This window comes from Sphaeramia orbicularis, chromosome 13, assembly GCF_902148855.1.
Source record: "Sphaeramia orbicularis chromosome 13, fSphaOr1.1, whole genome shotgun sequence".
Lineage (NCBI taxonomy): Eukaryota > Metazoa > Chordata > Actinopteri > Kurtiformes > Apogonidae > Sphaeramia > Sphaeramia orbicularis.
The window spans coordinates 17,026,179-17,051,294 of NC_043969.1; the positions used below are offsets into that span (position 1 = coordinate 17,026,179).

The window sequence follows — 25,116 nt, forward strand, 5'->3', positions numbered from 1 at the left end:
TTACCATGACATCTCTTCAAAAATACTACAGTCAACAGTCCATAGTAGATGAGTTAGGAAGGGAGGATTTTATGTAGTTATCTTTTTTTCCTTTTTTTTTTTTTAAACTAAATTTCAGTGTCAGTTCAAAACAGTGTAACAGGATGCAAAAGACGACTCAAGACAAATTAATGCATTTCAAGAAGCAGCTGTATTTGACTATAAAGGCATTTCTAATCCAGTGTCTCTAAGCTGTTTTCTTTATATTTCAGTGTAAAAAGCCTAGACTCTATTAGAAAAAAGAAATAGTAAACCCAAAATAACATCTCATAAGAAAACAATCAAAAAGGAAAACAAAATCCCCATTCACCAGTCATTTCAATTAAAATAGAAACATTTTTGATAAACATTTCCCTCCAAAGAAATATATATATATTTATTTCCTTACATATATATATATTTGTGTGTGTGTGTGTGTGTGTGTGTGTGTGTGTGTGTGTGTGTGTGTGTGTGTGTGTGTATTTATATATTTATTCTCAAGGCAGTTGGTCACGGCCAAATTAATTGACCTCATCATGGCCATTTTTTCATGTTTCAATACTAGAAATCATAACTATAATGGAAGAAAATGAGAGGTACAGTATAGGACCACTGCACTGGCCAGCAAACAATTTCTCATTTAGAGTGAGAGGGAATAGTCTGTCAAGGCAGTGTGGCACACAGACACACTTCCTCTGAAACAAGTGCAAAGAGAATAACTTCTCACACATCATAAAACTACAACACACTTCTCTTTCACAGCACTCAGGTTGTCCATCAGATTCCCTTTGCTTGTCTCCTCTGCCTCGAACTCCTTTTTCCTGCAGCAGTGAAGGCTTACGCAGTGCCGTTTCAGTTCATTGCCATTGCTGGAACCTGTACATCCACATGATGAAGAGGTATGCCGTCAGCTCGGCAGTAATTGATTCGATGGGGCCTCTGACCTATCCTCCATCATCACTGTTTTTCCAGCTCCAATTACTTCAAATAGTAACCTTCTAGCACATGTCTTAAGTGAACTTCTCTTTGTAGCGGTGTTTGAGGCGGAACATTTGTTTGCCAACAGAGAAAGGAGGAAAAGCACTGTTGTCAATCCCAGCATCTTGCTATTACAGTAAAAAAAAAATGTGACTAGTATATTGTCCCTGAATACTGAAGACTGTTCTATCAGTAAATGGTGCATCTGATAGTGAAAGGGAGAAGACACAAGTAGCAGGGTTTCTGTAGAAAAAAGGCTTGTAATGAGTGTCTACGATGACAAATTGAAAGAGCAACTGTGTCTGTAGCTATGTGCTCTGAATTGGTTCAGATGACCAAAATGCAGAGGTCACAAAGGGACGGGTCGAACAGGGGACAAATGGGATGGATGCGATCACCGGCGCAACGTAAGTGAGTGCCAAAGACACAGTGAGGAGGTTCCCTGGGTTACCATTTGCATGAAGTGAATTTGCATGATCAACACATAAGCAGGTATGCTCACATGTTTGTGGAAATGAGAAAATGTGCAGGAGAAAATGAGAAATCCCTGGGCTACATGGGAAGGCGCAGTGGAGGAGTGGTCCCCATGGCCTGGAACCACCCCTATCTTTCTCACCCTCCGTTACATCTGACACACAGCAAAATTATGTGCTTCTCTTTTGCAGCTCCTGAATAAAGGCTAGCAAAAGAGAAAAGAGAAAGAAGCCATAAGTACCCACATAATATATTTTACAGAAAGGTCAAAATGCAAGTTTACATGACTGTAATCTCACCTCCAATTATTTCCTCCTTAACTTTTTGTAGTTCTTTCCGCACCTCTTCCAGAATCTCCTGCAAAACAATGATTGGTAACAATGTCAGATGTGGATGGCTGTAGTTTAATTTATAACTGAGGTGCAGTTCAGTTATACAAGAGCTGATGTGGCTGGTGCTAATGTAGATGTACCTGCTTCATTTCTCTAAATCTGAGTCATCCATTCCACCTGCATCATTGCTGTTGCCTGAGGGCTTTGCCCTGCAAGGTGAAAAAAAAAACAAACAGGGACAGAGGTTTTGATGTCCGTTTTTGCGTTTTTCAAAAGGATGGAAGGTCGGTGACTTTTCACTGACAGGCCCACTGTGAAACAGATCACCAAAGTAATTGCAAGGATGAAGGAATAGTGGCTAAAGGGTTGCAGCAATGTACATGTACCCAGAGATGAAGTGAGGATTAAACACCATACTATAATGAGATTTGAGAACCTTGGAAATACCAGTGGAAAGGCTGCATTGTGCATGATAAGATAGAATATTATGACTGGCAAATTATACATTGTATGTAATGGTTTTTATCACCACAGTTGCAGACACATGCCACAAAGATACTGCCAGAAGGTTGCCACACCAAGAACACCCACCCAAATATTTAGACCTGATAAGTGAAAATAACCATCAGCGTCAGGCTCCTATCTTGTTACTCAGTTCTCACAGCTTCAAATCCCTTGGGTGCATGCCATTCTGTGATCCATTAGAGGGTGCTATCAACTGTAAAATGTGCTACCCCAGTAGGTTGCTGTGACGCTGTGCTAACCTGAAGAGAAAAGAAAAAGCGAGGGGAACTGAGGACATGAGTAACGGGACAACTTATACCTGAACCTTGGGACAAAGAAGAAGTGGAGTCCAAACTCTTGGGGATGGAGTTATTCCTGTTAGTGAGACACATACACTCTGTGCTTAGAATGGAAATGAAGACAGTGACACACATAACCACCCTGGTCCACATACACACATTCACAGTCACACTCACACAGCCACACATTAGACACTAACAACCTGGGGGTACAATGTGGGGGGAAAAAAAATTAATCACCTGGTCATTGATGATTTCTCCCAAGGCCGCCTTATGGTGTCTGTAGAGAAGAATCATGAGCCGTTACAGTTCCTTTTGTATATGACAAAGAACCAGTGTCTAGAAATCAATGTAGGAGGCATGCTGCATAAAAACTACAGTTCTTACCGCTTTGACCTTGAGACTCTGAATCATCCTGTACAGAAAAGACCAAGACCTTCTGTTAAGGGTGAATCATTCTCTGCCTGTTTCTATTTTTTTTTTTTTTTTTTTTTTTTTTAAGCTATTCATCATCTACAGTATCATGCCACAAATAAAAATCACATTTGTTTGGCACCTGCTTCAGAAATATAAAAAGTGAGAGGAAGATGACAAAAAGAAAAGAAAAACCATAAAACACAACCGCTTACATTATCTTGTGCTTTCACAGGTGCTTTTTCTCCAGTGTTTGCAGCTTTTCTCCTAACGTAAACAAAATTTATTTAAAGATTACACCTTGTACATTTAGGAAGACTTGGAATCTAAACCCAATACATTTACACACTATATTTTTTTAATTAAAAGATAACAAAAGCACACATTGGATTTTTAAAATTTTGATTTATCTTGTAGCGTCACCCACCTTCGTGCCAAGATGGCACTCATCTCGCCCATCAGGCTACCTCCTCCAACAGAGGCGTTACTGCTGCGGCTGGTATCACCTTTGCCTGATGAAGCTGCAGGAGCTCCGTCCTCCTGCTGAGGGCAGCAAATAGCAAAAAGTCAGCATTAGGCTTATTCTGACATGCTGTAAATCTGCACGGATAGATGCAGGAATCATAGCCGTGTCAGAATGAGAAGCTTTAAGACTGACCAGAGCATCAGCAGAATCCTCGTGCATAAACACACCATGGATTAACTGTTGTGCATTCTGTTCATTTTTATTTTTCAGGGAGCTACAGTTCTGATTATTAACAAAGCATTTCTGTTACCAACTCACCTTGGACACTTTGCGGAGTTTAGCCCAGCTAGTGCAGCTGCCAAACCCCCAGCTCTCCAAGACCTCCACCACCTCCACCACCACTTCTCCTCCTCCACCTGCAGAGGGCAAGGGTGGGGCTGGTGGAGGTCCTGAGGGAGGAGGTCTGGAGGAGGCGGAATACCAGCTGGAGGAGGGCCAGGGGTGGAGGAGGAGCAGGTGGAGAGGAGGTCCTCCAGGAGCTAGTGGTGGGGCCGGAGGAACAGAGGCTGATGACAGAGAAGGAATATTTGTGTTTAGTAATAAAAGGTAAACGGAGGCGCAAAATGTATGAAATATGTCTGCAACCATGTCAAATATACAGTCGAACACACAGTCAAGTATGAAGAGGGACTTGTAGGACATGAGGGCAGTGGTTGACTGATTTGGTTAACCTTGACCCAATGCTAATAACTTGAGAGCAGGGAAAATGATGGACAATAATTAATAACAAAATCATGTTACACTACAACATATTTCTATAATTTCAAAATTAATCCATTTATTTTTCAAGGACCAATACTAAAATTTCTGTGAACATTCAGAATCTTAAAATACACAAAGATGTACTAGTTGATTATCATGCTGCATTAGTGACTGCTGTCTTTCAGCAGTTGTCTGTTGTTTTAATAATATTTTTTCTAAAACTATTAAAGCTATTTTATTTAGGGAAAATGTATTGGTTTTACTCAGACAATGAAAAAAGCCATTCCTGCTCCTAAACCCTTTATGAACCTTAGGGAAAATCCTTAGGTCTTAGGACTCGTAAATCTGACAGGGTTTTCTCTATTTTTGTGAAATTGAGGGATAAATAATCCAAAGGGGGGAGGGGGTCACGAGATTAAAATGAAGTTTATGCCGCATTGCATTCGTTTGCAATCATTCTGTGTGTTACCAGCCTCAACAAATAAATAGCAGATGATGGTTTACCAAACTGCTACTACATGAGTGGACTGTTTTGTGGCGAGAGCAGTTCTGTTGGGAGGCCCAGGTGCTTCCTGACCTGCAGCAGCTTGTCTTTCTCTCTCCAGTCTCTCTCTTTCCTGCCGCTCTCTCTCTTGTCTTTCTCTCTCCTGTCGTTCCCGTTCCTGTTGATCCAACCTCTGCTGCTCTAACCTACAGACACACAAACACAATCACCATCTCATATATGTAGACATGCAGAGAAAGGAGTATTGCAATAAGCACTTACCAACCACCATCCAACAAATGTGTACATAACATGCATAGTGTTTGATTTATTATACAACAGCAACTTTAGACAATGATATCAATGTCTAATTATGCCATTTGGCATGTGTGAAATGCTACAAATTAGGCTGTGGATTATGAAACATTTCAGTGACTCTTGATTAGGCTACAACTGCGAAGTCCACAGCTGGTTAACATGGCCTAATTCAAGCTGTATCAGTTTGCTACTTCCCCCTCCACTCTCCCCCATCACATCTGCCACTCAACAGCTGTATACAACAACACACAGACTATGTACAGGCAGACCCACTCAAAAACACATCCACAAAATGATGCACAGTGATTTAGGCCACATTCAGATCACATAAAGTACTTTCATTATTTTTGATAGCGCAATTAATATTTATACCCCTACAAAGGAGGTTGTATTTTCCTTGGTGTTTGTTTGTCTGTGTTAGCATTGTAGCATACACAGTTTTGTGCAAATCACCCTGATATTTTTCATTTGAGTTCTTCATAACAGGGACTATAAATGAATTAAGGTCAGGAAAAAAATTATGATATTGTCTTTTGTTGACACAAGGCAAAATGCTGAAACATTTTAGCCAACTCATCTGAGTTGGTTGTACTAGGGTTAAACATTTTACTTTCAGAGGCTCAGGGTTCTAGGTGATTTGTCTGAAAGTCAAGATTGTGTACACAGATTTGTTTCAAATTTACTTTTGAGCCACTACCTTCCATTATGCAAAATACGATGGACTTTGCATAAAATCACAATAAAGTTAGGGCTGCATCTGGAGATTGAGCTTCTTTTACAGAGGTTTATTGTCTTTAAGTGCTGTAAAAACAATGTCTTTGCTGGGGATGGTAAGTTTTTGTGAATGTAACTCCTTTGGAAAGATTTGTGCTCTGAATGCTTTGTAGGTGTTTTATATATGTATACCTTTCTGTGCTCTGGTCAGAACTGAATTGAGCTAAAGAATTAATAGCAATACAATCTACCAACACCCACCTGTAACGGTGCAGGATTTGTAATTCTTAATGGCTGAGCTTTACTTCTTACCCCCTGGTATGACAGCAACCACTGGGACAACTACTTATAGGACAGACCAATCACAAAGCTTCCGTAACAAACTACCTGTCAGACTAAATGAGATTAAAAGGTTAATGCCTACTGTTTGCAGGGCCGCACAGTACCACTACAGAGAGACTCACTGTACTAACAAATACATGGAGGAAGAGAGGGCAGGTTGATTTGAGATGTGTCTGTCTTGCTGTCAGTAACCTTTAACCTTAAGGGGCTGGACTGAGGGTTAAGCAGTGTCAGGCTAATACCATCAAATCCTCGGCATGCGCGTGTGTGAACTGTGCCAACACAACTCCAGCAAAGCCAAAACAGCTTGACCCACAATTGATTATTATGAAACTAAAGCTGGAAGATAATTTGCAGTAAGTCGGTTTATGGTATAAACTTGATATGAGCAAAGCCAAACTGTCAAGATGGAGAAATAAAGCTGCTAGGTTGTCTGTACCAACATTCTTTTACTGAATCACACTGAGCAGACCATCATGAAATAAGTAAGGCTGTCAAAATTAAAGCGTTAACGTGGATTAATCCATCACCATGAGTAATCTGATAAAAAAAAAAAAAAAATTAACGCAATTAACCCATCTGCAGCGCAAAATGACTCTGAACGTCTCTGCCAACACATTGCGGGCAGTTTGTCCAAGCAGAATTACCATCACGCATGCACAAATGGGCAGCTGATCCGGCAGTGACAGGCAGCAGAACCAACTGACAAAGACAGAAGACACTTAACAGCACATTGGACCTCTGGATGGGAAATTTGAGTACAAAAAAACCAAGACAGAACAGTCAACCAACAAAGTAATAGGCACACCCTGCGGGAAGGAGTTTTCTTTTCACCAAAGCACTTCCATCTTAAAATACCACATTAACGCAAAGCATGTTAGTCAGGGATTCTGCTAGCACTTTGGCTAATGCGTTACCCAGCTTGCGACAAACACATTAAGTGAATATATATTTCCCTCTTTTTTGAGTCCGTTTGCTCATGCAAAATGCCACACGATTAATATAGATTAAAAATGAATGATATTTAATCATAATTAATCGAAATGAATCCACAGCAGCCCTGTGATTAATCTGATTAAAAACCTTAATTGTTTGACAGCACTAGAAATAAGGCCTACTTCATGTGAGTCTTTGCAGAGAAAAGCTAAAAGGAACAAAGTTTGGGTACCTTCGCTGCTGTTCCACCTCTTCTGGAGATGGTCCGTTTGACACTGGGCGAGGAAGGGTTGCATAGCCTGTCAAAACACAACAAAACATCCTTAATGCAAATGCAAAATCATAACAGAACACAAGATTAGACTTTGCAAGAAAAATTATTACACCATTCATAACTGGGTTTGCTGTAATCTTTGTATTCAACTTGTTTATGGGGTTTTATTGGAGGACACACCTCGTCTACCAATGCAGCTCAATGTACAAAGTCTAAAGAGGGCCATGATGAAGACAGTAATGAATAACAGTGGAGACAAAATGGGTGGGTTAATACAATCAAGCATAATTATTATTACCTCCGCCAAGGAGGTTATGTTTTTGCCAGGGTTTGTTTGTTTGTTTGTTTGTTTGTTTGTTTTTCTGTCTGTTTGTCTGTCCGTTAGTGTGCAACATAACTCAAAAAGTTATGGACAGATTTGGATGAAATTTTCAGGGTTTGTTGGAAATGGGATAAGGAAGAAATGATTAAATTTTGGTGGTGATCGGGGGTGGGGGGGCCCACGGGGGGGGCCACTGATCAGCCTTGGCGGAGGTCTGTGCTCTCCGAGTGCTTCTAGTTTGTTAATAGTATTTAAGGCAAACTCCAACTGCCCTAATTGCAATCTTTATTGCTTTTTGCACAGTCTGTGGACTCATGCCACAGTCACAAAACCAAGCTCCTAAACTACTGATATTCTACTACTCAGAGAAAAATGGCCTTATATGAAAAAAAATCAATTGTTTCGCAAATGCTAAAAAATATGGATCCACAAATATGAGAACGATTGTGCCAACTGGGGAAAAACATAAATCTACACATACTGCAGCTGTGGAAACTGGAGTTTCTTTTTAGCCATACCTGCATCTGCCATGGAGTTGAGCACCTCCAGTGCGTGTGCCATGCCATTGGCAAATAAAGCAGCATCCTCTTTGCTGCCGAAGTTGAGCCCCCACACCTGCCGGGCATCCCGCCACTGGTGGAAATTAGGTGTGGCCTGGTTATACTTCAGACCTCTAACAATTGGACAGTTAATTACAACCTGAGGAAAGAGGAGAATGCATATAAATAGAAGAATAATTTTAGAGAATCATGGAGGAAAAAAGCATTTTTCTATTTTTAAACAGTGACTTTTAAGCTGCTGTTCACGTGTATATCATCTACACAATAAGGGAAAACACAAGGAAAAAGACAACAGTCACTTATTTGAGAAGCTGGAAAACCCATTAAAAACCCACATAACCACTTGTGCATAACATTTGGTAGCCACTATTATTTTTGTTGGATAGCCTAGTTTATATTCCACCCAGCAGGTGGCGTGGGATTATGAACCAGGAGGAAAAAATGCTCTGGGTTTGAGGGTTGCCTGAATGTGCTGACACACCATTTCACTATTTGTTTAACAGCCTCTGGATTCCAGAGAGCAGAGAGGAGAAGAGGAGACCCTGTCAGGGTGACTATCACAGCGGACAACATGCACTAAAAAGAGCAGCTGGCAAGTTCAGCAGCCAGTGGTTCTCCTAAACGTTCTACAGTCCTGTCAGAAAGGCCAGAGAGGCAGGAGGGACCTGGTGAGGATGTGACCAGAATAATATATTTAAAAACAAAACTTTAAAGGCTGGAGGTGTCACTATAAATAAACAGGTATCTCATGTTTTCTCTAATTAGTGCTCCTAGTTTCATGTGTCCAGTAAACACACATAGAAACAGGAGTCTTCACTGGGTATCAAGCTTCTGCCTAAATTGTCACAGGAATGGTTGAACAGGCCAACTATCTCACAGGAAACATCATCCACTTTGAGACCCGTCTCTGGGGAACATTTCACAGTCCTGAATGTTTAAAGCATAGACACACTGAGACCACAGGGAGAGTATGCCTGTAGTCAATGACAGACCCACCCAAAGTCAGTTTACCTCGATTCTTTTTTTTTTTTTTACATGGTATCTGCCCATCTCTGTCTGCAGACATCTGCTGACTCATAATATGTTAATAGCAATGAGGCAATCCTCTTTGTTCTCCTCTGATAGAGCATACAGCTCTAATGCAGCTTTTAAGGTACGAAGAACCATGGATCTATTTATATATGGATCTATTTATATATTCCTTTATTCCCAAAGCACAAAATAAATGACACTGACCAAGACTACCTACACATACTGTACTAAAGCCAACAATAGACTACATAAATGCATATTTAAAAGAACTATCAAATCATACAGATATACAAAATAATACAGTTGTGTTGGGCTTTAAGGCAGGTACTTAAAAGCAGGGTTTGCAACATCTAAGATATTATGCAGTTGATTATTGTGAATATTTTCGAGATGTTTTTATCATATTACTGAAGAGGATCTTTAATAAACATGTCAAAATTCCCCTTTTTCCACTCAATTCCCCTTAATTCAGGCATCAGCATGGGGCACGGCCACTGTCGGCTAGTACTCGGCATGTCTGGCCATTGTTGTGATGCAGCATAAACTATTGTGGCAAGTTAAAAAATTTTGAAACAAAATGTTATTACCTCCGCCAGAAGGTATTGTGATCACTTTGCCTTGTGTGTGTGTTTGTTTGTTAGCAAGATAACTCAAAAAGTTAGACGGATTTAGATGAAAATTTCAGGAAATGTTGATACTGGCACAAGGAAGAAATGATAAAATTTTGGTGGTGATCGGGGGGATGGGGGGGGGGGGGGTGACTGATCTGCCTTGGCGGAGGTCTGCGCTCTCCGAGTGCTTTTCTTGTATTAAGTCTTTTTCAGGTAAGAACATGCTTCTGTAGTCAGATTTGAGTAAACACAGTCCACCTTGTCTATGTGCTCCAATACATCTAGAGACTGCCCCCTACCTTGGTGTTTCACATTGTAAAACAACAAAAGTACTCGGAGAGCGCAGACCTCCGCCAAGGCAGATCAGTCCCCCCCATCGCCACCAAAATTTAATCGTTTGTTCCTTGTGCCAGTATCAACATTTCCTAAAATTTTCATCCAAATCCATCCATAACTTTCTGAGTTATCTTGCTAACAAACAAACAAACACACAAAGCAAAGTGATCACAATACAGGGGTTGGACAAAATAATGGAAACACCTTCACCTCAAGATGATAATGCCCCAATCCATACAGCTCGAATTGTTAAAGAATGGCATGAGGAACATTCTAATGAAGTTGAGCATCTCGTATGGCCGGCACAGTCCCCAGACCTCAACATTATTGAGCATTTATGGTCAGTTTTAGAGATTCAAGTAAGACGTCGATTTTCACCGCCATCGTCTCTAAAAGAGTTGGAGGGTATTCTAACTGAAGAATGGCTTAAAATTCCTTTGGAAACAATTCACAAGTTGTATGAATCAATACCTCAGAGAATTGAGGCTGTAATTGCCACAAAAGGCGGACCTACACCATATTAAATTATATTTTGTTGATTTTTTAAGGTGTTTCCATTATTTTGTCCAACCCCTGTACCTCCTAGTGGAGGATAATGATGCCACACATTGGACCGTGTTATTTTTGATCTACAACATCCTACATCTCGTTATCACTTTAACTTCCTTAGAACCAGCAAAGATGAAACACAGACATAGTATCCAATGGAACCAGTTAGTCCCTGCTCTTACAGAGTGGAAATGCCAAAAAAAATCTGTGCCCAGCTGAGGCAACTCAAGCTGATACAGTCACTAAATAAGCATCAAAGGTGTAGAGCATAATCTTGGCATGTGGTTTTGCATAGATAATGATTAAGTGAAGGCAAAGATAAAATGTCCCAAACTTACTCACTCATAATCCACAAGTAAATCAGAGACGATCACAGAACATATGACCGGCAGAGGAAGAATCTACAAACACAGAGAACAGCCCGTATATGAGGGAAAACCTGTTTGCCAGAAGATGGCAGCTGTACCTGCTGGTCCGTCTGCATTTTGCGTCCCACTATCCTGAAGGCATTGTTGGTGGGGTTATGATAAATCTGGACTCTACTGAAAGCCTGGGGTCCAGCACCTGCCGGCAGCCACTTCTTATTGCCATCATCATAGATCATCACAGTGGCCCGAGCCTGGCAAATACTTGACTCACTGGAAGAGAGCACAGAAAGAACAAAACAAATTTATTATGGATGTCAATGGGGATGAGGGTCATTATAAACTTCTTTAGCAAAGAATCACACTCAGAATAGAGTCTGTGAGGTTGGCCATCAGAAAGAAGCTTCCCAGTTTTTCTGTTTGTTTCCTCCCTTAGCACAGAAATCAGGAACGATGATTGACATGTTGAGCACTTGTGCAAAGACTAAAGACTACGAAAGCAAAGACTCATCATGGGTATTAAAACATATATTTCGACACATGAACAAGAGACAGGATGCTGCAGAGACCAAGAGTACGAATATGTTAGTCTTTGCACAGAAAAAGATGAGTGTGATCACAAATAAGATGGGAGGCAAGAAAACAATGGAGACTGACAAAGGCAGGAAGTAGTGTCCAGTCTAGCAAAGAGGTAAGGCTCTGGAATCTTCCACCTGCTCTACATTGACCTCAATCTCTACACATACAATAAGGCAATCCTCTGTTTTGAAATCAGTGACCAAACATTTGTTTATGATACCAGGCAGATAGAAAACACGAGTTAAAACACATTCAGGTATGCTATCAATTAAGAAGCAGTTGTTGAAGCCTGCAGAGTGAGTGCAGACATGCTTGCATTACTGGCATTAACATCAAAACATTTTTTTTCCTTTTAGGGAAAATACCACAAGCAGAGTGGCCCATGCCAATGCTGTATCAATGTTCAGGAGAGAGTACATAAGGTAAAGGGGAAATAAAACTGGCTGACTGTCAATTCCAGTCTTTCCAGTTCTTCCCCCTCCTTTCCCGATTTAACCCCCCTTTGCTCTCCCTATAGTCCCCTAATCCATCTCTTCCCCCCTCTCCCTCCATCTGTCCCGCCCGTGATACAATCTGCTGCTTCCTGTGACACAGCACTGAAGCCACAGCCCACTTCCTGCTGCTACCACTGCCTAATAAGGAAAGCATTGGCCCAAACAATCAATGTGCACATGCATGTCCCGAATTTTCCTTCAACTCTACAGCAAATTCGGTACATGTTGACCATGCACTTGGTTTTTACCTTACTGACAATGGTAACAGAATAAACATAGTGAAGGTATAATAAGACAAAATCTATGGTTTAAATGGGTATAAATGGGATGCTGGCCCTTCTCTGGAATACTTGAAAAAAAATATATATACATTAAAAAAATTGCCTTATAACTATCTGTGAAACACTTAAAAGTATTGCAATATCCCTAATGTTGGTATCGCAACATAAACAGCTTTGTGTCAGTCATAAAAGTGCATTACATGAATTCCAACAATACCTTCCTGTAATTGTGCAAGTTATTTGGCACACAACTTAAAGTAGCTGTGACCTCAGTGAATGTGCCCGATTTTTGCATTAGGGCCTTCTCCTCTTTTTTGGGCAATTAAAAAACAAAATGTTTAAATATAAGTATGCACTTTACTTTTTCAATTCTTAAAGATGTTTGACATGTGCTTTGTGTGTTATTTTGATCATTTTATTTGACACTGGGCAGTAGAGAGGGAGATGGAAGTGGGAACACAGAGTAAATGTAATGGCAATAAAGGTCAGTCACATAGGGAATGGAACTGAGGCCTCTGCACATCAGTTATTATTATTTATTTGTCATTTAAAGTGTGATAAATAATAGTAATTTATTAAAGTAAATAGGTAATTTTATTAAAAGGAGTAATGATTCTAATTTATCTTCTGTACATATCCTACCCTTCCTGCAAGTTTCATTAAAATCAATAGAACCATTTAGATGATCCGACTCAATGACAGAGAATGGAAGGGTAATGAAAACAGAAACCTCTTTGGTGGAGGAAATAAATAAACAGTTTTTTTTTTTACAGGCTCAGAGGGCACACCAGGCTTAGAATTTTTTAATCCTATAATGTAGATACTCCAGGTCACATCAAACAGGTTCCAACCACCTACTGCTGGTGGGACTCAGCAGTGTTTTTGTCTTCACTGAGTATGTGGTTAATGTGCAGGGCAGAGAGGGCTTGTGGGAAATGGGAGGGGACAGAGACATAGGACCGGGAAACCGATGCATATTTAATGGCAGAGAAAGTGAGGGCCCAGGAGTGGGACTGAGAGTGAGCAGTTGCATTATTGATACAACCACGGACACTGAGACTCTAAAAGCGTGTGCGGCATGAATGCATAAAGACCAGGATGTGTGCACGCCCTCACACCTGTCAACCTGCCAACACGTGGGTCCATGTGTCGCCTTGGGCCACTGGGTAAGAGCTGCACAGGACTCCTGGCTGGGGTTGACTAGACAGAACTTCAGTACTGGAATAAACCATGACAGCCGCGGCCATAAAGAATCTATTCCTGTCCTTCCTTGGACAAAGACCACCAGCTACAAGTTCGGATGCTGAAGCTGCCGGGCTAAGCTAACTTAGTGACCAGGTACCTTAAGAGGTTTTTTCTTAAGCATAAATAGATCAGGGGCTGAGCCAAACACAGATCTTTATTGTGCCATAGGCTTGGTGTCCAAGTCCCTTATATAGAGGACTCTACACAAGAAAATAAACAAAAATCCAGTTACAACTTTGGCTCATGACACTGGCATCTGACTTGTCGCCACCGCTGTGGTATAAGTCTAATAGTTTCATTATGCAGAGAAATCCTAAGAATTAGAGACATTTATTGGCCTGGAATTTTGAAAAAGCAAGGAATTATACATATTTTTTTAGAAGAAATTGAACATGGCAGATATGACATGACTAAAATACATAAAGCCTATTACTGAAATATTCAACTAAGGTACAAAATAAACCACCACAGCACTAGTTCTCCATTGAATTTACACCAGAAGGAGATGATTAAAAGAGCGCCAGTCAAATGATATTAAATGATGTGGAAATAATAATACAATATATTTTTTCTGTCAATTTTCATAATGAATTACACTGAAATAATTGTGATTACCTCATCATGATCATTTCGTAAGTGTGACAGCTGTATACGCAAATTGCAAATATTTTTACAAAAAGGCTAAAAAAAAAAAGGGATCCCTGTGTGTCTTCACTTCTATTGTTACATGCAAAGTGAGTTCCTAATCCCTCTGTGGTTTCTTGGTCAGTAAAGGGTTAACAGGAAACCGCGGTGCAAGGCCAGGGCACATGCTCTCTTGGAAATGTCTCTATAAGGCTGTGCTTGAAGAGCTTTTCCCCAAATGTGCTGGCAAGTACAGTCAGGCCCAGTGGCTCTGTCTCTTCCCTCCTCCTCCTCCTCTCTGTTTACCTGACCCTCCCACCACACGTCTCTGACTGCTACTCTTCCTCCTCTTCTTCATCTTATTCTTATTCTTCCACCACTCTCACAGAAACAAACCATTTATCTGAGAGCACAAGATCCGTACGAAGATGCCTCTCGGTGGCACTCATGCAGGGATCCTGCTTACATAATACTGTGGTGCATACTTATATATAGTGCAGGGATATCTGACTGGTAGTAAAAAGAAAACTGAGCACAGCAAAGTCTGCATTTATCCTGTGCATCATGAGACAGTTATACCAAAGATTACATAGTCCCCAACTTAGCAAAATAACTAACATGGCTGTACAGATAAAAAGGCCAATGACACTCTTATTTCACGGAGCATCCCCCTCTTTACAAAGCTTATAATACAGGTGTGTGAAAAGCATTTTCAGCTAACCATTTCATATAGATATTTGAGCCTATATTTAACTACTGTTTCACATCTCCTCTTTTTACAGCTTTTATAATGGCAAAATTCAGTTAAACATGAATAAGACACTGAAAACCCTGCGGCATCACTAAACATTGACTCATTATTTGTGTCTTTTCCTTATATTACAAGCAGACAAGGAATGACAATAAGTCACTTTATTGTGTCTGTGTGTAACCAAACCACTTCCTCCCTCTACATCATGGCTTGATAAAAATAGAGAACAGAGACCGCATGTCACAGCTGATTGTCACAGCTGATAAAAGTGAATATTCTCAAGAATAAAAAAAAAAAATGTGATGGAGGGCATTTTTTTCAAAACACAACCACTACTTAAAATAGAAAAAAATCTTAATGGTTTTCTCAGTTTTTATCAGTTACTATGAATGTTGTGGTCAACACTCTATGCAGCCATAACTCATTCACAGGTTGACAAGTGATAGTTTCCCTTCCCACAGAGGCCAAAACAGATAGTCACGCTCCAGACAGGAGCCACTGCACTGAGAAGTGAGAAAAGGAAGTGATAGTTTGATGGAGGCAATATGGGAAAATCAAGTACAAGCACGTTTCTAAGAGCACAGCATCAGGGTGTTTTTTCCTCCATTTCATCATTTCAGCAACTACATGTGATGAAAGGGGGTGCTTTTCCATGCACAAAGTTGTGTAAAATTGATGGCATCCAATATTAACAAATGAAAACTGAGCAAAATGCCTGTTGGCTCATCACACAGTGCACAGAGGTCATGGTAGTGGTTTAGTACTTGACCTCTGATATTGACTCGGACATGGGGATGCCACACAATAGCCTGTTGACGCTGGCTTGGTCATCTGACAGTGCTGTGCCCTCAAACTACCCTCAGGCCACGTTCAGTCGGGTCACATGACACTGTGAGCGACCTCTCTGAACCGCATGTAGATCCCATGAAAATAGTTTGTTTCTCATGATAATATTCTTAAGATATTTCAAGGACAGCTTTCAACTGCAAAGTACTGTTACATGGCCTAATTATGACAGCTCCAGCCTATTTCGGTGAAGTTTAAAAGTCTTTGAATCTCTCTTTACTTTACTTTACTCATCTGCAAATTTCTGTCTTTGTCCTTTTCCTCTTGTTTAGTCTCATACAGGTTCAAGCATGCTGCTCAAAGTACACACACGCTGCAGGCTACTACTTTCTGCCTGCACGAGTCAGCTACACATAGAGGCATCCAGGCTATCTCAGCTATTTTTTAGCTTTTCTCCACAAAATCTTTGTTCGAATGGAGGCAGCCATCTTCAGCTGAAACGTGTCTCTACTTAGAAAAGCCCTCAGCATTCTTTATGTGCTGAATCATCCTTTGCCTGGTATTGTTCATAGGGCTCTGGGTCCATCGACACATGGCCACAAACTTTCATTTTGATGTGTGACCACTTCAACATTGGGGGGGGGGGGGGGGGGGAGGAGAGTTCCTTCCTGTTTCGGAGGCAATGTAAGACAGGCATGTGCGCATTTGTGTGTGTGGTGGTGGCAAAACTGGCACTTGTGATGCCCATATTTGGAGCCAGCTCACCTCCGTCCTTCGCACTGAGCTCAATTCCTTTTACAGGTTGGAGCACATCCCCCTTAACTCAGGCCAGGCCTTGGTGGAGAAAAAATAAAAATCTCTCTTTCTCAGCTGTCCTGACTTGTGTGTACTGGGGTAAAGATGAATTTTCTTAAGATTAACCTCAAAGCTGCAAAAAGCTTGTAAAAGGAAAAGGACAACATCTAATCGCATTTCCCCCTCTAATTCAAATTAAGGCATGAGTATATACAGAGATAGTGGCCACTTAATAATACCTTCATTGACCTTGCCAGTTTTTGTCAGATACACAATGCTTCCATACAGCGCTGTATTATCCCTTGAAAATTACTGCAAATGTATGATGCAAACACAACAAGTTAAAGCAAAAGACATGTACCACAGCTATGGATAATAGGCTAGTTGTTTGTTCTGTTCCAGACAGAAACTATGTACAAACAAAACAGCACAAGTAACATCCAGGCCAATGTTCACCCACGATTGAGCACTGAGCATCAACTATTTTAACAGAGGACGCTAACTTTCATAAAAGGATAGTCCTTTTTAGACTGCACGGCTGTCATGTAGGTCCCAAACTAAACTTGTATCATTAAAAAAAAAAAAAAAAAACACGCTGCAGTTTCAGTATGGTCCTAAAAACTGAAAACAGTGTGAGCTCCATGGTGAAAACAAAACACAGAAACAGTAAACAACATTATGTGCATCACTATTCATGCACAAAAATGTCACCCATGCAGAAAGTGGCTCAGTCTTTAGATGGTTCTCTGATGCCAAACCGTTTTTTGTTATGAACTCTCCTGCACAGCGGTATAATCTACCCATAGATTATAAGTGATGCCTAATAATGATGTGAGGAAACTGCTACTCAAATATCCAGCGGAGCAGCTTCTTCCTTCAGTATCAGTTATCAGGTCAAGTCTTTCAAGGACCTGAAAGATTGGAATATTTCAGACAGGCGGCGGCATCAAGTAGTTCTTCTACCAACTGCTGTCCATTATGTTCCATTAAGCAGTCGACCCCTAATGAAGCCTATGCATCTCTGCGGTCATTACCAGTGCTGACCATACAATATGTCACTGGTCCAATTCTGCTCAGTGAAATCTCTGGTTTTAATATGAAGTTAAATGGAGGTTTTCCATCAGCTGGGATGAGTAATGCCACTGACTGCTGCAAAAAAGCCACACAGGGTTTACAGCTGTGTCTCCAACTTCTATCTGCCACTGCAGAACAATTCATTCTGCCCGATTTCCCACAGCTGATGGTCAATCTTTGCCAGACAAGAAGCCCCAGTGGAGCGTAAGCTTCACGTGTTTCAACTTCTAGCTTAAAGAATGATTCACTGGGGGTGATTTAAGGCTGTGTTAATGTTCACCTGGACAATGGCCAGTATCAAAGCACTGCCTTACTTCCTGTTTACCATCTTTACCAGCCACAGCATTACCATAACAAAGAGCATTACGTTATATTAGGGCTGAGCAAACTGAAGGGGAGATAAAAAAAGACACGTCCACCAAAGAGCATTTATCTGAAAGTAGCTATGCCAATCAGCTGTCTCCATAAAGGACTATCAACTCTGGAGGGCACTTCCAACTGAAATCAGATTAACTAGATAGAGAAAATCTTTTATAGCAAAAGTAGAAGGCTGGCAAAAGCAAATCAGGGCTGGATTTTGCTGTATGCTTTTGCAATGTGATAGTTAGAAAATATAATTAATTATGTGTCACTGATTATGGTAAGGCCGACTCAGAACAGGGAATAAGAACAAGCTGAAAACCTTAAGGGCAGTTCATCCATGTTTCATACTATTTTAATTATGTGCCATGATAATGACATTTTTGTTAACAATTATCAGAAAAAAATTGTGATAATCATTTGGTGTGTGTGTGTGTATTTATATATATATATATATATATATATATATATATATATATATATATATATATATATATATATATATATATATATATACACATACACATACATACATACATACATACACACACATACATACATACATACACACACATTAAATGCACCTAATAGAAAGAAGTGCCATGTTTTATTGGATAAAACATTTTTTTTTAAAAATCACTTCTTTTAGCCTTGTCAGAAATATCTTGAATATGGAAAGTGATATGCGATATTTTATGTTATGAATTGGGTTAAGCTTTACTTGCTGCAAGGTGATTACATAATAGTTCAGAAATACTTTACAATGAGAAATGCATTCTGCCAATGAACTACATAATTTACACAATAATATCTGAGGATCAATTGGTGAGCAGTGAGATTAGTGAATTTATGGGTCATTTACATTAACGGCCTGGGGAATGCCTTTTCACTGAATAGGCAACAAGCCAACATTCCCATCTGGTTATTTTTTCCATAAACAACAACAACCGTTTCTGAGTTGGTTCATATACTGATAATTTGATCTATTAATCAGGAAATGTTAGTAAATACTAAATTATTCCCTCACATCATTTCCTAGAGAAATCATTATGATCCTTTGTTTTAACTATCATTCTGACCATCAGCCATAACAGTTGTATTTTTGTTTTTTGATATCATGTGCTGGCATTCTTTACAAATCAGGGTACTGAATAGCTACTTAACATGCTGTAGACAAACAAGCAAGTTAGGCTAAAGCTTAGATGTAAAATACGTGAGCATAGAATGAATTAACAGCCTGGAGGCACAATTAAAGACAAAAAAAACTGGTCACCATCAAGGAAACTGATTTGTCATCAAGTACACAATGGAAGGTTGTGTATGCCTGGTAACTTATGTAGCAAAGCTTCTAATCCAAGAGGCAGAGCGACATAATGGCCTATTTATGAGTATGAGAAGTGGGAGGACCAACTGGGGTAAATTGTTACAGGGGAGGGGGGTCAGTGTGAAACAAATTCACAAGGCTGGAGTGTGTGAATAATGGGACTGTGGATGGGTGAAGCGTATGGGCTTTTTTTGATCAGACATACTGTCAAACAGAGCAGCACCAAGGAGTCTTTGAAGTGCTTGACAACATGCAAGTCTTCATGATGCATGAAATGAAGCCATTATGGTTAATTCATTATAGACAAGAACACCCACAAGCAAATCCCAAAAACTTTAATTGCTATAGCTTCTAGGGCACAGTGGGTGGGTGGGAGGTAAATGTGGATGTTAGAGGAGTTTGGGTAGTTTAAAAAGAGTGTTGTTGCTTTGCAGAATGTCTCCCACATATCCAGGTATAAGACACCCTGAAATGCATGAACTCTACAGAAATCAATGAATTTCTACAGAAAAAAATACAAATCTATGACAGATCTGCTTACAAACAAAAAACCTGGTTTATTTAGCCCCTAAAAATTTGCATTTGGAGTGATTAGTTAGATAAACAATCAAATTTATGTTTAGCATGTGCTAAATGTGTTTGCAGACTTTTTTTTCTCTTTTATATCCTTAGTGTGAACACCTTCTGGTTTACACACTAGTGGGACAAAGCTGGTTGCTAGCAAAGTAACCTCTCTATTCCAATGATTCATACAAGCTGATGTTATGACTCTGCTGCTTATATCAGACTTCAAAAGAATATAAAAAAATGTGGTTGCACTCAGGAATCAGAGAAACATGTGGAGACATGAAAATGCAACACAGAGGACACACCATTATGGACCTCATATAACACCAGGCATTAACATAAGGCTATCACAACAAAACTGTGTCATTGCACATATTCAGTGATATTGCTTAACACATTAAAAAACAGTTTCAATTAGAATACAAGGTCAAGACGTCAGAATTTGACATCGACACTTCACTGTTAGAAAAGTATTCTTTTCAGAAAATTCTTTGTTCTTCTGTCCTCAAAATAAACCACTGGAAACACAAAGAAGACTAAGGAGGAGAAAGCCATTTGCCTGCTTTTAAGGCAGATCAATAATACACTCAGACATGAGTCTAAGAAACAGGCAGAGGAGACTTGTGCTGCTGTTCCACACAGCTCAGTTTGGCATCGCTTCCAGGCACGTAGACAATTGAATATGAGTTCAGGAAACTCATTAGATTGTAAACATTGTTACATAGACACATTACAGCTGTATGCCTGAACGCTCACGTCACGCGTGTTGGTTCTTGAGCCTGAGGCAGCCACACTGCTGGTGCCAGATAGAACAGGTCCTTTAGTCACAGAGACCCAGCCAGTGAATCAGAGGGAGACGGGAGTCACCTCTCTGACAGTAACAGTGAATCACCATCACTTCCTGTATCAACAACCATAAGTTTGACTGAAATGATGATACAGGATACTCAAAGAATATTTATTCACTGAGACAGAAAAAAAAGTGGAAGGAAAACCAGGAAGAACATTTAGAAACCTGATTCATGAAATTCTAAAATTTTAATGAACACAAAACAGCATGTGAAACCTCTATGCATTTCCCTGTATGACTTCACACTGGGAACCTGAAATTCACCAAAGGTGAAGAAAAGGAATCAGTAGAACCATAGTATCTGTGGTAGGACTGGTTTAAGTTTCTACTGACTGAGATGCATTACTGAGCCATTTACACGTTTGGGTGAAATCGTTGAACTTTTCACCAATTGACTGCACTTCTGTGTCAACATTTACATTCCACAGGGACAAATGACAATGAACATAAACGTGGAGCTGCATTCCAGTCTTCACCTATTATACACAAGGTGACATGAACTGTTTAGGCCACAATGGAGGGTCAGACACAGAAGTATCCAGATAGAGCAGCATGACCTACTGTTATCAACCCAAACACCACCTTGAAACTGCTAGGAGACAGTGGCAGAGTACAAGCCAAAGACACACAAAACGTTCTACTTACTCTATTGTTGCAACGGTTTATGGTTGGGGAAGTGTCTTTTTATCGTTGTGGTCCAATACATCAATAAAAAAGGCTCTTATCTTATTCTGTGACATGTAATAACTTTCATTTGTGGTAGGACAGGTGGTGTTTACATGTATTTTATAATTCATGAGCTTCATTGATGAATTTGGAGACTACGCAGCATTGAGAGACGGCTGGGAAGGCTAGGAGCTAGTTTTCCTAATGCGAAATAAACCCATGTCCATCATAGACAATGTCCACCACCCTCTGCACAGCATAGTCAGTGGACAGAAGACTATTAATCCAACTCAGATAAACTGAGGAAGTGTCATGTCTCACAAGCCATACGACGGTTCAGCTCCTCCCAGCAATGGCACGATGTTATTTACCACAGGGTGTGATTGTCTCTTTGTATTTGTTTACACATTAATCTCAGATGTGTATATTATGGCTATATGGACACACACTTAGCTTCTGTGTTATTCATATGTGTTTTATACATGTCGTGGAGGCTACTGAATGAATAATGAAGTAACTATGAGATAAGTTTTATGTTATCTGTGTTTAAAAAAGCTGATTATTGTAAGGATCTAGATAATGACCTCACTAGCAGTACATTTTTAATACATCATTGTAACAGTGCCAGGACTGTAGGCAGCTAAATGGCATCTTGTTCCTGCTCTAATCAAAGTAACTGTGAAGAAATATGTGCAAAACAAACACTGGACCAACCCAAGTGTGGAGTTGAGATATATTGTTGCAGAAAGGGCAGCGCAATAGGTCTGAGATAAAAAAAACTAGTCACACAGGTTATCAGCCCGCCACCACAGTACACAACTATAGCACACGGTTCAGAATGGAACTCTCAACATTTGCTCCTTGACATAAATGGAGCACCATTTATTTGACAAGAGAAGTAGTAGAAAAAGCAGCACAGAGAAATCCCAGCCCAAAGCGGTGGTTTCAGGGCATATAATTGCCAACTGCACAGGCTGTGACAGGATGTGGAATTCATGGACATGAGCTTTCCACAGAGCAATTTGGTTCCTGGTGTGAACCTCTGCATTACCAGAGGGAGTAGAATAGTAAAGGAGGGACAGCGATAATGTATGGGTTTAAACTGAGCAATGCATGACATGATGTAAAGACAAATGTATTTCAGGCAGTAGGATCGTGCTGTTTTAGGAATACCACACTGCTGAAGTGCCTTTAAGCAAGACACTAGACCCCTTTCATAATTTCTTTGATGACACTGACACAGACCTACTTAATGTAGAACTCATGATTATGTTAGTCTATGAGGAGCAAGCAGATTTTCTTTATTTAAAAAATCTGAAGTAATGGATTTCCTACATATTCAGGTGCATGCATAATAATCCTACAGGCTGCAGCAAGTGGAAAGCTAAGCAAAACAAAAGAGCCAACATGGAGCATTTAAAACCGATACAAATCTATGTTGTCATCAGACCTGCTCCTTTAACTTCAGATTTTTTTTTTCTACTTAGTTATGAACATATGAACAGGTATGACAGGACTTTCAGTAGGACCAGACACAAACGCTTACTTTCTGATTCACAAACTATCGGGTTGATCTCTTGCAGAGGTCAAAAAACCTGCTTCCATAGTGCATAGAAGCGTCCCTTTAGTTGGAACAGTTGGGACGTTGGATTTATTCCAGGCTAAGAAACACGGTTAATGTGTAAGAAACATCAGCAGGGGGGTCACTTCAACACAAAGAAAGTGAGTGTTTCAGGTGTAACAGACGCCTTTGTGAAACTACTAACCGAAACACAAAAATGTAGCTAGGAAACACAATGAAGATGAAGGGATTTGAGCCGCTTTTACCCACCTCATTGTTCGGCCAGAGTGGAGAACCTCTCCTCGCAGGGAAGTTTGACCGACTTCAGAGCTGAAGCCCGGATACAAAAGTCAAAGTAGCGAAATAGGAAAGAAGAAAAAAACAGGGAAAAGGCGCATCTACACCCGCGAATGGGGCAACCACTACTGGGATAAAGAAGCACACCTCGACGATTTCCTGGTTGTGTGGAGCGGGAGAGGAGGAGGAGGTGGTGGAGGAGAAGGAGGAGGAGGAGGTGGAGGGGGTGAGTATACAGTAGTGGAGCGGGCTTGTCAACTCCAATCACTATCCCACATTGGTTTCTACGACAAAAAAAAGAAGTGAAGAAGAAGAAAAAGAAGTAGTAGAAGAAGAAGAAACAGCGCTAACCCGAAACCCAAACTACTTCTCTCACACCAACCGGGATAAAACTCGTTTTACGGTGTGTTTTATAAGAGATTAAAGCCGTGTGTCAGCTCCAGACTTCAGTGCCGTGCCCCTGTCGGTCGGTCTGTCGGCTTGTCGGTCGGTAGGTCTCCGTGTAAATAGACTGGAGTCTGGCCCAACCCGCTAGCTTCAAAGTAGGCTACAATCCCATGAGGCGTTTACGTACCGCTTGGAAAAAACAACTCCTCCAACACAGATGAGGCTGAATGACCCGTAGGTCAGGGGTGTCAAATGGAACTGATTTCCATAGTTTGTATTTACCAACCCTCAAAACCCTTTTTTACAATGTAAACTTAATCTTGCTGTTGCAATAAATCTGATGTGATGTTAATGGAGAAATGCACAAGAGGAAATGTCTTTAACTAATGGTACCACAGTGAACTTTTACATATGATTAATTTTTCGATAACGTGAGGAAGAATGTTTGGGTAACAACCTAGTGCAGGGGTGTCAAACTCATTTTAGTTCAGGGGCCACATTCGGCTAAATTTGATCTCGAGTGGGCCGGACCTGTAAAATAATAACAGTGAAAAAAGTTAAATTATATTATGATCAGGTTTACATCTACAAAGTTTCCTTAAAAAACCTGAATAACACGAACAACTTGAATTGTCCTGAGAAAAACAAGTGCAATTTTAACAATATTCTGCCTCAGTTTATCAGTTTATCATTACACATGTGAATTACAATCGCACAAAACAATTAGTAACAGGCAGAATATTGGTAAAATTGCATTTTCTTTTCTTAAGACATTTCTGTTTGTTCATATTTGTTCAGGTTATTCACATTTTTTGTAAAAGTATAGTTTGGTAATGTAAACATTTTAATGTAATTTCACTTTTTTACACCAAAAAACAAAAAGAGAGAATTTGGGGTTGTCACTATTTATAGGTTATTATGATAATATTTTACTGGTCTGACCCACTTGAAATCTAATTGGACTGTATGTGTCTGTATGTGGAATTTGAATTAAAATGATTTTCACACCGTTGATTGTTAAAATCTTCAGTGTAATTTTTGCATTTCACAAATTCATCCCATGGGCCAGATTGGACCCTTTGGCAGGCCAGATTTGGCCCCCGGGCCGCATGTTTGACACCTGTGCCGTAGGTGATAAGAGTTGGACGTAAACACAACTCAGCAGAGGACGAAACTACAATACATATATAACCAATTTTTATGTATGTTTTACAGTACTGTGGAAAAATATTTTATTGTTTTTGGTATGATTTGATTTGATTTATTTATTTATTTCAAACATGCAAAGAAACATTTAAATGGACAAAATCTATCTTCAAGCACATAAAAGTGTGAATTTTGCATTGTCGAAAAGGAGTAGGAAGAAGTATAAACTTATTTAATCC

At 40.0% G+C, this 25,116-nt stretch overlaps 1 protein-coding gene across 1 annotated transcript; it reads right to left on the reverse strand.

The window, feature by feature from the left end:
* Positions 1–171: 171 nt before the first annotated feature.
* On the reverse strand, positions 172–23,529 carry vaspb (vasodilator stimulated phosphoprotein b). The gene is given in 20 exon segments (XM_030152214.1): positions 172–1,675; positions 1,770–1,837; positions 1,952–2,018; positions 2,632–2,681; positions 2,846–2,885; positions 2,993–3,020; positions 3,235–3,286; positions 3,447–3,562; positions 3,804–3,826; positions 3,829–3,858; positions 3,861–3,887; positions 3,890–3,949; positions 3,952–3,987; positions 3,990–4,007; positions 4,010–4,051; positions 4,825–4,937; positions 7,274–7,340; positions 8,156–8,336; positions 11,192–11,363; positions 23,318–23,529. Coding segments are annotated over 20 exon segments (1,230 nt in total). The 5' UTR covers positions 23,323–23,529; the 3' UTR covers positions 172–1,640.
* Positions 23,530–25,116: the final 1,587 nt, after the last annotated feature.